Here is a 16056-nt window from a genome sequence, read left to right as displayed (position 1 = left end):
CTTCGATAACTACAACGCAGTTACTTCAACAGGTGGAAGTAGATAAGATTTTCAAATAAAAACTCATGATAAGATTCATTGAAAAAAAAAAGAAAAAACAAAAAAAAACAAAAAAAAACAAAAAAAAGACAAAAAAGAAAGCTCAGTGATATCTTTAATGTCCGTTCACATGTTGCTAGGATGAAACTAGATCTCATTAATGAATGTTAATAATCATAGCACTGTATGTAGCTTGTCAATCAATATTTTTTTAGTCAAATTATAATAGAAAGTAACACACGATAATGTTACCTTCACGAACTTTTAAAAGCAGTATTGAAGATCGTAAGATATTTGCTTCTAATGTTCAATTTATGTTTATATAGCTTGTAGATTGGACACACAAATGTAATGTATATTACTTTAGTATGGTACTTTACCAATCTGTGGCAGTATGAATCGAGTATTGCGATATAAGACGCAAAAAAGGCATAGAGATAGTGAGAGTGAGAGTGAGAGTGAGAGTGAGAGTGAGAGTGAGAGTGAGAGAGCGAGAGCGAGAGCGAGAGAGAGAGAGAGAGAGAGAGAGAGAGAGAGAGAGAGAGATCAGTTGTTATTAATATGTTATATATACATATACATATATATATATATATAAAATATTAATATATTTACATAATATCGTATTAGTATTACGATCTAAGTTGTGATAATTACAATCTGACCGCTGGGCAGTCTGGAATTCACAAACCAGGTGCGGTTAGAAATTTCCTAGAAATAATTCATAAGAGAGTTAATGTAACAACTTTCAAGTAGCGTCGCTCTAAGGCAAAGCACTTTGCCAATTCGTCTTTGACTTGTGTAAAAGAGCAGCGCCATGGGCTATGAATTGGACAAGTAAATAAAAAAAAAATGAATAAATAAAAAAAGAAACAAAAACATTAAGGAGGTGGCTTAATAACGTTCTAAATTTGGCTCTGATAAATCCAAATATTCCAATTTATCGGAGCCATCGGTGGATCGAACATTCCACTTTATTGTAGTCAAAGCAGAAAGAAAGAAAGAGCGAGCGAGAGAGAGCGAGAGAGAGAGAGAGAGAGAGAGAGAGAGAGAGAGAGAGAGAGTGAGGAAGGGAGAATACGTGTTGTACATTTAAAAAAAGCCAGTGTATAAGAAAAATTATATAACGATGAACAAAGTTGAATGATAATAACGACGAAATGGCCCTCTTCTCACGTGACATAAAAAGCACGCCTTTTAAACATCGAGTAGCAATGCCCGATGAACGACGATGGACTCTATTCAATGGCATTGTTGATTATGTAAAGAGAAAAGAATGGGAGAAAGTGTGTGTGTGTGTGCGCGTGTGTGGTGCGTGCGTGCATGTGTGCGTGCCTGTGCGAACGAGAATGGGTTTTGGGAGTGACAAAAATGCGGTGCCAAACAGTTGTAAATAATATTATATATGTAGGAGATAAGATGGAACTAGTCGTGGTGGCATCTAATGCAGCGCAAGAAATGGATGCAGTGCGACGTGTGTTGCTGATATTAATCCTAAAGAAGAGAAATGTAATCTGCGACGCGATGCTTGAACGAAGGAAAAACAAATGAGAGTGTGTGAGAGGGAAAGAGAGAGAGAGAGTCGGCTTCTTTGACAATTTATTGTTAGGCAAAATGATCAAAGAAGAGCGTGCGTAACGTATCGTTCATCTTGCGCTTATAGGTCGCGCTCTACGCAATCGATCGGTCGATTTTCAAAGAAAAACCTTTAGCACCGTCTCGTTTTCGATAAAAATCTTCGGAATACGTTGCATCTCATCGAAAAGACTTTTTCCAAATTTTTCGTTTTATTAAACGGACCCGCTAAACTTCACCAAGGAGACTCTCATTCCCGGATAATTGACAAGTCTCCTTTCTTGATCTCGATCTACCAATGATGATTATGGGGCTCATTATTTCACGCTGATATCCGGTATTACGGCGTGAATGATACATCTGCGGTAGACCGAAGATTATATTTATCCCTGTGACCAAATTATATAGTATATTTGCTGTTGCTACGAAGTATAGAAAAGAAGAAAAAAAAAAAGAAAAAGCTAAAAAAAAGAAGAAAAATAATAAGCTACGTACAATCTATATATATAATAATAATAATAATAATAATAATAATAATAATAATAATAATAATATAATAATAATATAATAATATAATAATAATAATAATAATAATAATAATAATAATAATAATAATAATAATAATAATAATAAATAATAATAAATGAGTGTATGTGCTACTAGACAGCTATCACGACTGAATTCATTACCTCTCCTTCTTAGGACGCCGTAAAAGCGCTGACATATTCTATTATCCACTTTGACTATCGATAAGATACGCCCTTCAACGCTATGTATTTTTAGCTGTGTATACGTAAATGTTTCCAATAATAACATAAAGTTTTATTAATGTTACGGTAAACGAATAGCGCGATAGTGCAACCTAAAAAACTTACGACTCTGTTCATTTTTCGAACTGTACCAATAAATGCACTATAAATAAACATAATTATACCAAAGTGTATTATAATTATTCTTCTTTGACATATGTATGTATATTAATTGTTATTTATCATAGATCAATGTCTCGTTGCCGATGAAATCGTTAGCTTCCCTCAAGTACATGGCTGCGCGGACGAATTTCTTATTTTATATTAGAAAACTTTGGACGAGCTCATTCTGAACTCATTACTCATTGCCATGGTAATAAATGGAAAAGAATGGATAATAGTAATTATTCTTTAATAATATACAAACGAAAATGCGCTCTATATACCGTATATATTTGTATCATTAAATACAATATAATTGACAAGACAAACAGACTAGACTAGATTTAATTTTTTCATTATGACCTACCCATATACCCATTAAAGTTTTATCCCATTTAGAGATATTTAGTTTCGACGTAATGCACATCATACGGTCGAGAGCATGAAAATGTACGAGACGTAATAAGAACTTTAACGCAATTCTAATTAGAATTTATAGAAATATAAATATGCGAAACTACATTTATTTATATATCGATTATTATTTATTAATCACAGCAGCTTGCCGCTCAAAAATTCCAAATTGACAATTATACTCGAATGTCAGATTAAAATTATTTCAACGCATTTCAACGTTTCCTCAATGGTTACTTTTATCGACGAACAAATACACCGTCGTTCGAATATTAATCATTAATATATTACATTGGTACGCGTAATAATATGATCGTTTGAAAAATTTTCGTGGAAAGGAAGAAAAAGTAATTCGCAATAAGGACGTGCTTACATTACATTGAGCTGCGACCAGAAAGTTTCCATCTAACGAGAATTTAGGTTAAAATTGATTAAATATTCGTAGGAAGATAAAAAGTTTTACAATTATATAGATAAGAAAGAGACGATGGAGTTTCCACGTTGCAGCGTATGAGTGGACAAGCCACTATGTAGGAAGAAACTTTGCAATAATTGAGATATATTTATTTAACTTTGTTAGATATACAATAGATTTAATCGGAAGAAAGGTCAAAGAAAGAATGAATAATTTCTTTTTGTTTCCGGCGTCTTTGTTGTCTGTCTGTTTCTTTCTCTCTCTCTCTCTCCCAATCTCTCTTTGTTTCCTACGTGTGTGCTTTAGGTGGCGCCGAGGCATGTATTAGTTATGTGTCTTGCCGTAGGAGGCATAACAGTCGCCTAAGACAGAGTACAAGTTTCGCCATCTAACCGTCAACAGCCCAAACTGCGTTATGCAAAAATTGAATTTCTTTAATATCCTTGGCGCCATCTAACAACTATCTGTATCAAGAGGTACTGTTCGCTTCGTGTTTAACTCGACAAACTCCACTGCTGTCATATGTTCCTGCTAATAAATCGGAATTTTTGCGACAATATGGTGGCCGATTGGTTAATCATATATTGGTACGTGTATAGATGTGATCGACTACCGTTGCCGTACTTGGAAATATATTAAAAATGATTCTTCTTGAATTAAGAATCGTTTATTATCGGACTTGTCTTACGTTATATCGCACCGAATATCTATTCTCTTATTTTCAATTAATTACAGTACAAGCGAAATAACAAAAAGATGAACGATTTTTCATCTCGTTGAATAAAGATCAGTTTGTTTCACGAGATTAGACGTTGGTCGACGACGTCGCTGTGTGTATATATATATATATATATATATATATATATATATTGTTGTATGTAATTTGATTTAATACAATTTTTGCATAAATAGCGGAGAGCATCGTTGGTTAGGTGTGTATCGCAAGTTGATCGATGATTGGTGGATTTTTTGGTGTAAGAAAATGTCATTGGCCGAAAGCGTATAGAGAGTTGAGTCCTTGGATTGGAAGGAAATTCAGTTATAACGTTACCGCTCTGAAGATAGGTGTCGTCCAATCTGCTGGCTTTGTTACTTGTAATTCAAATGAAAAACGGTCAGCGTTTTTGTTGAATTCTTTAGATTTCGTGGAATCTCTTGTTCTAGGTAAGGTGTAGCGATGGAGGATTCAGAGGAATGGTAAGTATTTCATAAGATTCTCTTATTTCTCTACGAAGAATGATCCTTATTCATTGGTTATTGTAAAGCTTGATTTTATCTTATTATTTGATAAGAATAAAACTTGCCAGTAATAATCGACGTGTGCCGGTGCGATGACTTTTATGTAAAGTATGTATGCGAGGCAAATTCGTCGCAACGAGATACATTCTTATTCGTTCGTTTGCATTAACCATGTTCTCCTTCGTATGATTTATTCCTCTTGGTACGTTCACTTATCAAAAGTAAACGAGAGAGAAAAATTTCATGTCACATCGAGGAGTACTTTCAGAGGTGATGACAAGTAAAAAAAAAAATGCTCCATCTCCGCAAAATCGTCTTATACATTCCTCTTGCACCTTTCCTATCCTTACGAAGAAAGTTAAATGGTAGTTCTTCGACAGCAACAAAATTTAACCTGCAAAATTTATGGTGAAGATTTTCTAGCGATTGTTTTTCTTCTTTCTTTAAACGCGCCTTTGACAAGTTGCTTGTCAAGAAGGAAAATTGTTATTATTATTTATCCTGTGCATATATATATATATATATATATATATATATATATATATATATATATATATATATATATATATATATATATATATATATATATATATATATATATATATATATATATATATATATATATGGCCTCATCGATTGCATTAAGTCTCTTCCTTTAACGAAGGAAGAACCCACGTCGTCGTTTGTTATCAAAATACAACTTATCAATTATATTTAGCATCGTTTCCTCGGAACAATTTATTGTACTTTTATAGGGAATTGATATTGCAAGATACAACTTCTATGGTACGTGATAATTTCACAAAGTTGCGCTCTATATGGACCGAAATAGGATACGATAAAGAAACCCAATCGGCTTATACCATTGCAGCGCGTGATCATATACAGGTAAAAATTTGGCCTTAATGAAATATCTACTTAAGCGTTAAGAAAGAGGCGCAGATTAATGTTTAAAAAATAAAATAGGAGTTATTTAATGATATGGTATCAGAGTTGAAGTATAAAAAGACATTGCTGTTGGAAGAATCGAAGCAGTTGATGCAAAATACAACTATTCTGTCGAAGGTATGTTGTTCAATTTGTAATGTAAAAAAGTAATCTTATAATTTATTGTAAATTTATTGCAGGAATTGAAAGAAACGATCGATGCGAGCGGATACGAGATGCTACCTTTGTTCTATTTACATCAGGTACTGCGACAGGATATGGAAAAGTTGTTGCGCATTAAAGAACAACGTGAAACGTATTTAAACGAATTATTGGTCAAGGTACGCTCTGGTTATATGTCTATGTCCATAGTACATGTATATATTCGTTAATAATATCCTTAGGAAGATGAAATTTGCAAACGTCTTGGCGTACACCCAATAGGAATCGAATCTAAACCATTAACCGAAGAGGAATTGGATAACTTTAAGTTACATATCGATAAACAGGAAGCGGAAAAGGTTAATAATTGGTCGTATTACCTTTTACGTTCTTATTACTTTTCCTTCTCTTTTCTCTCTCTCTCCTTTCGCATTGAATTTTTCATTTTACATTAGGTTTTCATTTTACAAAGCGTTAGGAGGAGGGAAGGGAATCTTCCGCTTATCATAGTTTCATTCTCTTTATCGTTCAGGATCGCGTAGAGGGTGAATTTAAAAATGCACAAAATTTCATTGTCAAAACGATGGATGATCTGGGAATTAATCCGTCCTCTTATTTCGAAGAAATGGTGTGTAATAAGCCCGATAATTTTATCCTTACCCCTGGGAACATGGGATTGTTGAAGGACTTTCAAGAACGATTGGAGGAAGAATTAAGTAGAGCAAAGAAGGATTTCGAGGATATAATGGAAGAGCTAATAGCTTTATGGGAATATCTCGATGTACCTAACGATTATCGCAAAGGATTTTTTAACAATCATCCGGGATACAGGCAAGCTACTATAAAAGCGATTAATGGTGAAATCACGCGTTGTAAGGAAAAGGCACGTATCGCCAAGTGTGTCAATAAAGTAAGAGCCGAATTGGTTAATCTGTGGGACATGTGCAAGTATGGCGAAGCCCAGCGAAAAAAATTCACCGCCTTTTATTCTCGTACCTACACAGAGGATTTATTGACCCTGCACGAGCTCGAGAGCGAAAAAATTGGAAAGTATTATGAAACGAACAAAATGATTTTTGATCTCTTGGAGGAGAGAGAGAAGCTTTGGACGAAAATGAAAGTATTAGAACATCCTTCTAATAATCCGGATCGATTGAATAATCGAGGAGGCCAATTGCTTGCTGAAGAGAAAGAACGGAAAGTCATACAAAGAAAATTGCCCAAGATTGAGGCCCAGTTACATAATTTGGTAGAAGAATATGAGACGAGGCACGGGGAATCCTTTTACGTTAATGGCCTTTCCTTGGAAGAATTCTTGGCGGAATCCTGGGCAAATCGTGATATCGAAAGGGAAACCAAGAAGAATGCTAGAAAAGTGGCGAAGGACAAGTGCGCGATGAAGGCAAGCGCAACGAAACGTACCCCAACTGCTACCTCGACCATTCAAACTCCCTTGTGTACGTCGACAAAGAGAAAATTAGCTTACGGCTCGACCCCTAACAGTTCGGCTAAGCGACGAAACGTTGCCACCGGTAAAGTGCGTAGCGCAACCTACGGTTCGAAAATTAGAAGAAGCGGGAAGGTAATTTTAATTATGACTTCTTTTTTCGTCCTTTCATTTCCTTTCATATTTCATTTCGTTCCAATGAATTTCAGATTGCCAGGCGAATATTATCGGAGAATAAGAAACGTAGAAGCAATCAAAGAAAATCCATCTCGTTGTCCCCGAATATACGTACCGTCGACATGACTTACGGACAATTCCAAGAACACCTCAAGGAAAGAGAAGAATTGCGTAGCTCCTTGTTGCCGCCCGATCAATCCGCGTACATTTCAAAAACGCCTAATCGTATGCACGTCAAACCATCAAGGAAGAATTTATATAACGTAAACGCGACGTCCAATACGACGTCGAAGTCATTGCTGTCTACTCGAAATTCACCGCGTAGCCCTAGAATGGATAATACTCCGAAACTTGCAACTGCACCGAACGTATTACCTATTATATTTTGATAAATTTTTTCCTTAATATTTAGATATTTTCTATTTAATATAATTCTTTAGTGTTACGTTAGCGAGGGCTGCTCTTTCAATTCTTGGGACCTACGTAAATATATATACATATACATATATATATATATATGTATATATATCTATATATATATATATTATTTCCAATTTATAGAAGAAGATTTTTCAAGTTGTATGTTGGGGGGAGGAAAAAGATATGATTTAATGTATATTACATAGCCAATGGGGGTGTAATAAACTTGGCATTTGTAATTTGTATATTAATGTGTAGTCTTCGTGTTAATATTTGCGTTATTAAACATTGCTACGAAAAATTATACATAGCCGATCATAAATATTATTACAGTATCGATAATGTGATATTATTACGTATTATGTATTTTATGGGGAAAAAAGAAAAATGATTTTTGATATAACATAATTTTTTATAATATGAAACGTTTAATAACGAATAAAGCTTCTTCGTAATAATATTATTTTTGCGGTAATTACTCGAAGGCGGTGCTTCGAATTTTCCAGAAATATAAAAACGCGTTTATAAATAAGCATCGAATAATGATTAATAGATCCCGTTTGACTAAAACGCCACTGCCATATATCTCTGCGTTATTTTATTATTTTATGTCGTTGTCGGACCATTTCGAGTTTGCAAACTTGTCAAACTTGTCCATTTATTTATGGATTATTTGACGAGTTATTACGCGGATATATCGAGAAATTTACGTATACGTATACGTACGTATGTATAACTAAGTCGACACATCGATCAAATCATTCTGCGGAAAGTAAGTTCTCATAATAGGAGAGCATGTATTTATTAATTTCGATCGATCATCCATAGTCGCCCATTATTTACGGATACCACTTTGCCATAATCATAGACACATGGGACCAATGAATAATATAAATGAAGAAAATCTAATGCTTTCACTTGCCGCTAGATCGCACCACCGATATTGTTCTATCGAACCGACTTTGATTTTCTTTGGACTTTCCAATTAATAATAAATATATGTGACCAAATGTCACGTATATAATACGTGCGCGCACGTTTGAAATCTGCTACTCGCCAAAGTTTCCAATATGTATTTTTATTATCGATCATCGGTGAAAGTTATTCTCTTAGAAATCCTGAAAATAAATAATAATGAGATACCGTGGAAAATGTTGAATGCTTGTAATATTTGCTAGGGTGCTAATTGTCCTTAGAAAACTTTAATCTTAAACTTTTAACGAGATTAAGGGAGAATAATACATCTTGCGCAATATCCTCTGAGATGGTTTATTGGGGGTGGGGGGGGGGGGGGAAGAAAAGACATCTCGATAGTTCAAATCGGTTAAAGATGATTTAGATGATTTATACGTAAGAATGACGTCAGCATAACAATGCCAAATGATGAAAATTCGGTTTAAGGGACGATAGAAGAAACGAGAAAAATTGGAAAGTATATATAGAATAGGTAAGATATATTAATGTGTCAAATTATTTCAATGGGGGGGTGGGGGAGGGGGGATATGCCCGCGCCATCGAAATAAGCGGACTAATGAAGATGTGCCGGATCGGTCGATCCCTCTCCTCTCTCCCTCTCGCTGTCCTTTTACCCTTTCTTTGTTCACACATCCCCTCCCACGGCCGTGTCTCATTCTCCTTCTCATTTTAACTTCTCTCGGCAAGCCGAAGCGTTACCAATAGCCAAGGTGGCGTCTCTTTCGTCTTTTCGTCGTTCACCTCCTCAGCAGCGAGCTCTCGCTCGAAACAGTTTCAAACTGGTTTTCAAGGGCTCGTTTGCTCGCTCTTGGACTTGGCTTGGTATAAAGGAAGAAGGATGCCAAGATGGTGAAGGTGAGGGAGAGGAAGAGGGAGAAACGGAGCCACAGCAGATGTAGCGAAGCGACTCGGCGGCTAAAAGAACGGATCTCGGGCGATAAAAAGAAGGGCCTTCGGTGCTACCTTGGACGCTTCGCGGGGGGATATATAGTCGGACGGTTCATTAAATCGTCGATATAATTTCTTCTTTGGTCCCAATCGTCGACCGACGCGTCCTTTCGAATAGGAATACGTCCTTTCGATAGGAATGCTCCCTTATCGATCAATGAAACTTATATATCTTTTCTTATTACATATTATTCTTAATAGTCCTAGTATCTTCTCATTCATGGAAGTCTTCTTTTTTCCTTGTTTAAGTAGTACGTTAGTAAGTAATAACTCGGTGAGATCGTTGAAAGGAGAGCGACGAAAGAAACGTGTATTATTCTTACTCGTAAGCGCTCCGTCGAGATGTTGGCCCGCATTGCTTCGTGAAATAATGCGCCGGGAGAACGCAGAGAGTGGCAGAGAGGACAGCAAAGAGGTAGAGAAAGGAAGGAGGAAAGAAAACAGAAGCAAAGAAGCGGCTCTCCCCACCCCCACCTTCTCCCTTTCTCTCTCTCTCTCTCTCTCTCTCTCTCTCTCTCTCTCTCTCTCTCTCTCTCTCTATCGGCAGAAATTAAGTTGTTAAGATGCTGCCTCGGGCGTAGCCGAGCCAAAGAGAAGATCGTGAAAATAATGGCGGTTTGTGGTCGCCGTGCTTCATATCCGCTGTCCTGTATCCTGTAGCGTGCGTAGAAAAGTTTTACTCGAGGCGCGCAAGGTCAGGTGGTACTCGTGTACCTGTGCGCGTTACGACAACAAAGTTGTTTTTCAAAATCGGTATTAACGTTTGACAAATCGATGACGTTATGAGAGAGGGCTTCAGAGACACCGCGTTTCGTAAAAGTATTTACCATAGGGACAAACGTGCCATTACCTTGCAGATTTTCAACTGAGCTAATTTTCCTGTACAGTATCGCACCAAAGATGAACGTTTTTCCCATTCGAAAGATTTTTCAATTTGCTTCATCTTCTTTTTCTTTCTTCTCTCCTAAATCTTTGCCCTTAACTCCTAATAACTACTTAATTATGATCGTATTGCATTGAGATTATTTGTAAAGCTTTTTGATGCGTGTCCATTGTGCGAGAGAAATTTAGCTAGGGATCTCGAGGCTTCGAACAGAGCGGAGCCTCAAAGAGGGCGCCGAGGGAAACCATGGAGAAAACGGTTCGAAGCGAGAAAGAAAGATCGTCGGAGATAAAGACTGCGGTGCGGTTAATGCTGCGCGTACCGGCCGACATCTTTAGACTGACAGATACATCTTTATTACGGTAACGTATTATAAATTGAGCGAGTTATCGTCCATTTGGCATTACCAAAAAATACAATAACGTGCGAAATTGAAATCCTTCAACGAAGACTCGATTGAAAATGAAAAAAGGACGCGCAAGAAAGGTCTTGCACGTGGTCGTTGCCAGACCGCGGCAGTCAAACACCTGCCCGAAGAGTCAGGCCATCCGTCCGTCCGTCCGTTCGTCCTCCCGTGGAAGGAAACGTTTAAGTAGGTAAAAGGAAAGAATAAGTAATTTTACCGAAAGAATCATGCGCTACTTGTCGATTTCCGATACGGACTAGCTTCCTATCCTTTAGCGAAGTACTTGATAGATGCTCTTTAAATCTCGTCACTCTCGAAGGTAAAATGATGAATCTCGAATAATAGTAGTGCAAACGGTACGATATAGTCGGAGCTAACGAGATCAAAGTTTTAACGGGCAAATGGAAGGCGTCATAAATTTATTATATGCCCGCATGTGTACGAGCGAGAAGTTCTCAATTACGTTTGTTAAACGAGCCGAGACGGTTACTTTGCTTCCTAAACCGATCTTGTTCGTTATCTTTCCGAATGTTCCGAGATAATATTATACGAATAGAAAAGAAATGTGGTCGCGAAAGAGACGCAAGAGGAGATGAAGAAGAAGAGGGCTGCCGATAAAAAAATGCAGATTCTGCCGATACGCGGGATGGTTAGAATGGTAGAAGAGTACACGGGTAGCGGCGCCGATATCTCGATTCGAGAATCTCCGAGAGCGACTCCTTCTTGTCCTTTTTCTGTGTCGGATGAACAAACATGTATTCGCGCGCGCGCGTATGCATGTACGCGTTCATGTATTTGCCGTAAAGAGGCGGGAGGAGAGAGAGAGAGAGAGAGAGAGAGAGAGAGAGGATCGTCGGAGGCAGAGGAGAACGCGAGAGGAAGCAAAGAGAGAAAGTAAAAGGAAAGAGAACTGTTCTCACCGCATGTGTTAAGCAGCGGTGTCGGCGTCCCGATTGGACGTGGATCCTGTTTACTCGCGACCACTATCCTTGTTTACGATCCTTACTACAAACGCGATTCCGACGATCTTTCGACCGTGAGCTCTTAGTTCTTCTCCTTTAGTCTCGACAACGATCATCTCTTTTTTCTTTCTATCGTATTCTCGTTATCTTTTATCCTTCAATTTACATTGCGAGTTAACGCAAGAAAATAATAAAAAAGAAAAAAAGAACTATCAAGTCTGATAGACGGATCTATTCGTATCGTATAAATAAATTATTGTTGCAATCGCCTTCCTTCCTTTCTTGGTTGAACATCGAACGAAATTGCGACTTTAATGCGATCGGAGATAGACTCGCGTATCCGTTAATTACGAAAAATCTAATTACTTGTTTACTTTTAAAGATTCCCTTTTTCCGACCGTAGCGGTGCCTGCGCCTTTGGCTCGCAGCCCGTGAAACTTGTCACGGAATAAACTACCTTCCCTCGACAAAGCGCCAAATAAGAGCAACAAATGCGGTTAAATCAGACATTCAAAATGGCCGGCTCGTCCGGGCCGTGGGTGTTGAAAAGGCCCGAAGGCCTTTAGCCGTATCCATCCTTGCCGTGCTAAATCTCGCGTGAATACCAGCTTTAGTGTCCGCACGAAGGGCTGGTAAAGAGAGAGAGAGAGAGAGAGAGAGAGAGAGAGAGAGAGAGAGAGAGAGAGAGAGGGAGGGAGGAGAAGAGCAAAAGAAGAAAGACCAGGAGCATCGAAGATGGAGACGTCAAATCCCTTTTGCGTTTCCACGCTACGTGCTGCCCGTTGCTGTACTTTTCTAGTCGTAAGAAAAGAACGACTCTCCTTTCTTATTTCTCTTCCAGATCCACTATTCTAACTCTCACAATGCGGGCCGATCAAACGTACGAGCCTTTAAAAACGTTTCTATACGTTCTAAAAAAAGACGAGCTTAGAAATATCATGACCTAACGAAAGGAAATAATAAAAGGATATTCATCGGCAATGACCGACTCGTCGACATCATTTCGAGGGGTACTCGGATGCTTCTGGACATACGAACGCAATGGCTAGGATGCTCGAAGAAGATCCGTTAAAGATTTTGACGAGGTAAATTATAAATTCTCGTTAAGAACGATGACTCGTCGTTGGATAATCCAACGTTTTAGTGGCCGTTTAGTGGCGTTGTGCTGCCAAGGCAAATGACGTTTATTTAAAGAGAGGACAAAAATGTGTGTATATATATATATATACGTGTGTACTTTTTCAAATATACATATGTCTCTCACTAGTGGTTAGGGAAATTGAAGAAAGAAAAGAAAAAAAGGAAAAGAAAGGCGTTGAAAAGGCGATTCATTCGAAGCTTCGTCTCGCACGTGTCTCGCCCCACGTGTTCGCTTCTCGAAGATAGCCTTCGAAATTATCGTCGAGATCATCGCCGTCGTCACCACCGCCGTCATTCCCATCACCAGCGGCGAGTTATCTTCTTCGCAGAACGCGCAGCATGCAATCGGATCCTTTCTTTTTTTTCTATGGCCGCGAAACGTTAAGCGAGAACGACGCATAAAGGAGACGAGTCCCCGTACAATGGCTGCCCGTCGCTCCCGTCCGTTCGGTACGAGAAAAGAAGACGTAAAAGCGTCGTTGAACGCTCAGCGTTTCGTAATCCTTCGGCTCATCGTCTCGGTTCGTTCTGCGCCATTAAAGAGATTGCTTCTTCCCGTTGAAAAAGGATAATGCACAGAAACGTTTCTACATTTTACGACTAGGCCACATCGTTGTTTGCGTATTCAAGTGGACACACACACATATATATATATATATATATATATATATATAGTACTTTAGAAATAAAGAACCTACCAACCTAGATGAATAGAAGAAAATGATAAGAGAAAAAATTCGTAAAGAAAATAGTTCGTAAAGGTGGCGAGATAGGGGAAAGTTTCAGCGTGCGGTGTCTTTGATTTCGTCGTACAAATCTAATTAGGATCCTGACACGAGGTACTCGAGAACGAGCGTGTCTCGAGGCTATCGAGAGAAACGTTAACGATCTGCCAGCCGCGTAAACGTCGAAATTAAAATTCCTCCTTTCATTAGAGCCGCTCGTATCGAGAGAGAGAGAGAGAGAGAGAGAGAGAGAGAGAGAGAGAGAGAGAGAGGAAAAGAAACGAGAGCTCGAGTTAAGACTTGGGAGATATCTTTCCAATTTCCGCGCCACCTCTCGTCAAGAAAATAGAAAGCGAGAGAGTAGAAGAAAGGACTAATTCGGAAGTTGCTCGTCCTATCGAACGTATTAGAGGCCATTATGATTTCGTTGACTCCCATTTTTCTAAAAGTCACGCATTTTCTTTCAACCTCCTTTCCTCCGAGATGCTACGTCTTTTCGAGTTAAACCACCTGTTTGAAATCGCTTTCTGCGATTTATTAACTAACGATCCTTCGTAGATCCAACGGTGAATTTGGACAATTTTAAAGAACGATAGGAAATTTGACATGTTTACGAAGAAAAGAGATAGGACAAAGTTCTTAGCTTCCAAGAAAATTCGTTATTTCTCGGATTTCGTACTCTTTCGCAAAATAAAAAAAATCTGCGTAGAAAGCGTAATAATTTATTAAGTCGTCAAAACGTAACATCATCGATCAAGAAAAATCGTTTGATCGACATAAAATGCTTCTCCTTTTTAAATAGTTTGAGGAAACGAAAGAGCGTTCCGAGAAGGAAGCAAAGAAAGACGTAGAAATTTCATCTATCCACGAAACTAATCTCTCTCGTCTTCTCGATCCTTCATAGAGTCGATATAGAGTGGAAGATTTGGTGGGAGCAATTAAGGAATAAGGAATATTTATCACCGCCTCTTATACCCTACTTAACTCTTTTCCGCTCGTTTGTCTTTCTCTCTTAACGTGGCCGGTATTATAATTTTTCGAAAGAAAATCTCGACGGTTCGACGGAAAGATACGCGTCGGATATATAATTACTAAATAAAGGTGTATTCGTAGGATCGATCGCTTTTCCGTTTCTACCCTTTTAAAGTTTTCATACTAGGAAGAACGTTTGGTCCATTCCAGTTGGCGGCTCGATGACATATATGTAAAAGAAAACATAAGAGCGTGTGTACGTTCGAGGGTGATCGAGCGGCGCGATGCCAAGGCAATAACGAGCGGCGACTTTGCTAGCAGTATCTCTTGACGTCTTAATGAAGCAATCACGAGGGCCCTCGAGAGATCCTCTCGAGAGGGTCAGTCGAGAGAGAGAGAGAGAGAGAGAGAGAGAGAGAGAGAGAGAGAGAGAGCGAGCGAGAGAGAGCGAGAGAGGTCCAACGGGAGGAGAAGAGGGACCGGCGACTAACGATCGAGCGGAACGTTAAGAAGAGAGGAAGGGAGGAAAACGGGAATCGAGATCTCTTTCGACGATGTACCACGTTCTCTCGCTCTCTCCTTCCATGCTCTCCTTTTCTTTCTTTTTTCTCCCCTCTTTTCTTTGGAGAACGCCGCGAGAAGGCGTCGATGGGGCGTGCCTCGAAGATTTTAGGTTCAACGATTCTTTGGCAGGAGGATTTCTTTCGATGGAAAAAGTGGAAGAAAAGAAGAAGAAGAAATCTCGTGGCGAGGAACAAAGAGTATAGAAAATCGTCGATCCTTCTTTATTATTACCGAGAGAGGCCAATTTCGTTTCTTCATGGAAACGATCAAATGAATCTTGAAAAATTCGTCGTGTCTCGGTAGATGGGCTAAATTAACAAAGTAAATATGAAAGATATAACCATATAGGAAGATTATCACATATTCTTCGGATTCACGCTTTGGTCGGGAACAACGCCGCTGATTATCTCGTAACGTATGCTTTTTCTTTCGGAGAAGAAGACCACGTCGCAGGACGCACGATTTCGTAAAAGCGACGAACACCCTGCTGAGAGATTCGCTTGACAGGAGCGAGGCTACGCGTTAAGAACTCCCGTCGTGTTACGGCATTTGTCAGGAGGTGTTCCCTGTCTCGTACCTCTCCGTTTCCTCTCTCCTCCTCCGGTCCTTCTCTCATATTTTTACTTTTTTCTTTTCTTCTTCTTTCTTGTTTTTTTTTCTTTTCTTTTTTTTTTTCTTTTTTCTTTTATCATCGCTCGTTTAAAATCGAATCAAAGGAAAGATTTTCTTCAAAGGAGGATTCATTTCAAATAGAT

General features: G+C 38.5%; 1 protein-coding gene across 2 annotated transcripts; it reads left to right on the top strand.

Moving 5' to 3' along the window:
• The first annotated feature begins 3822 nt into the window (after positions 1 to 3822).
• On the top strand, positions 3823 to 8120 carry LOC118441007 (protein regulator of cytokinesis 1-like). 2 transcript variants are annotated; one of them, XM_085654883.1, is made up of 7 exons: positions 3823 to 3941; positions 5349 to 5481; positions 5560 to 5658; positions 5721 to 5861; positions 5925 to 6041; positions 6215 to 7264; positions 7339 to 8120. In XM_085654883.1, exons 1-7 carry the CDS (start codon positions 3877 to 3879, stop codon positions 7693 to 7695), a joined length of 1962 nt encoding a protein of 653 aa, XP_085511009.1. In that variant the 5' UTR covers positions 3823 to 3876; the 3' UTR covers positions 7696 to 8120. The 2 variants fall into 2 exon arrangements, with proteins under 2 accessions (XP_085511009.1, XP_035720761.1); XM_035864868.2 differs by lacking the exon at positions 3823 to 3941 and adding an exon at positions 4309 to 4551.
• Positions 8121 to 16056: the final 7936 nt, after the last annotated feature.

This window comes from Vespa mandarinia, chromosome 2, assembly GCF_050613455.1.
Source record: "Vespa mandarinia isolate Hongniang chromosome 2, ASM5061345v1, whole genome shotgun sequence".
Classification (NCBI taxonomy): Eukaryota; Metazoa; Arthropoda; class Insecta; order Hymenoptera; family Vespidae; genus Vespa; species Vespa mandarinia.
This window is presented reverse-complemented; position numbering and strand designations above follow the sequence as displayed.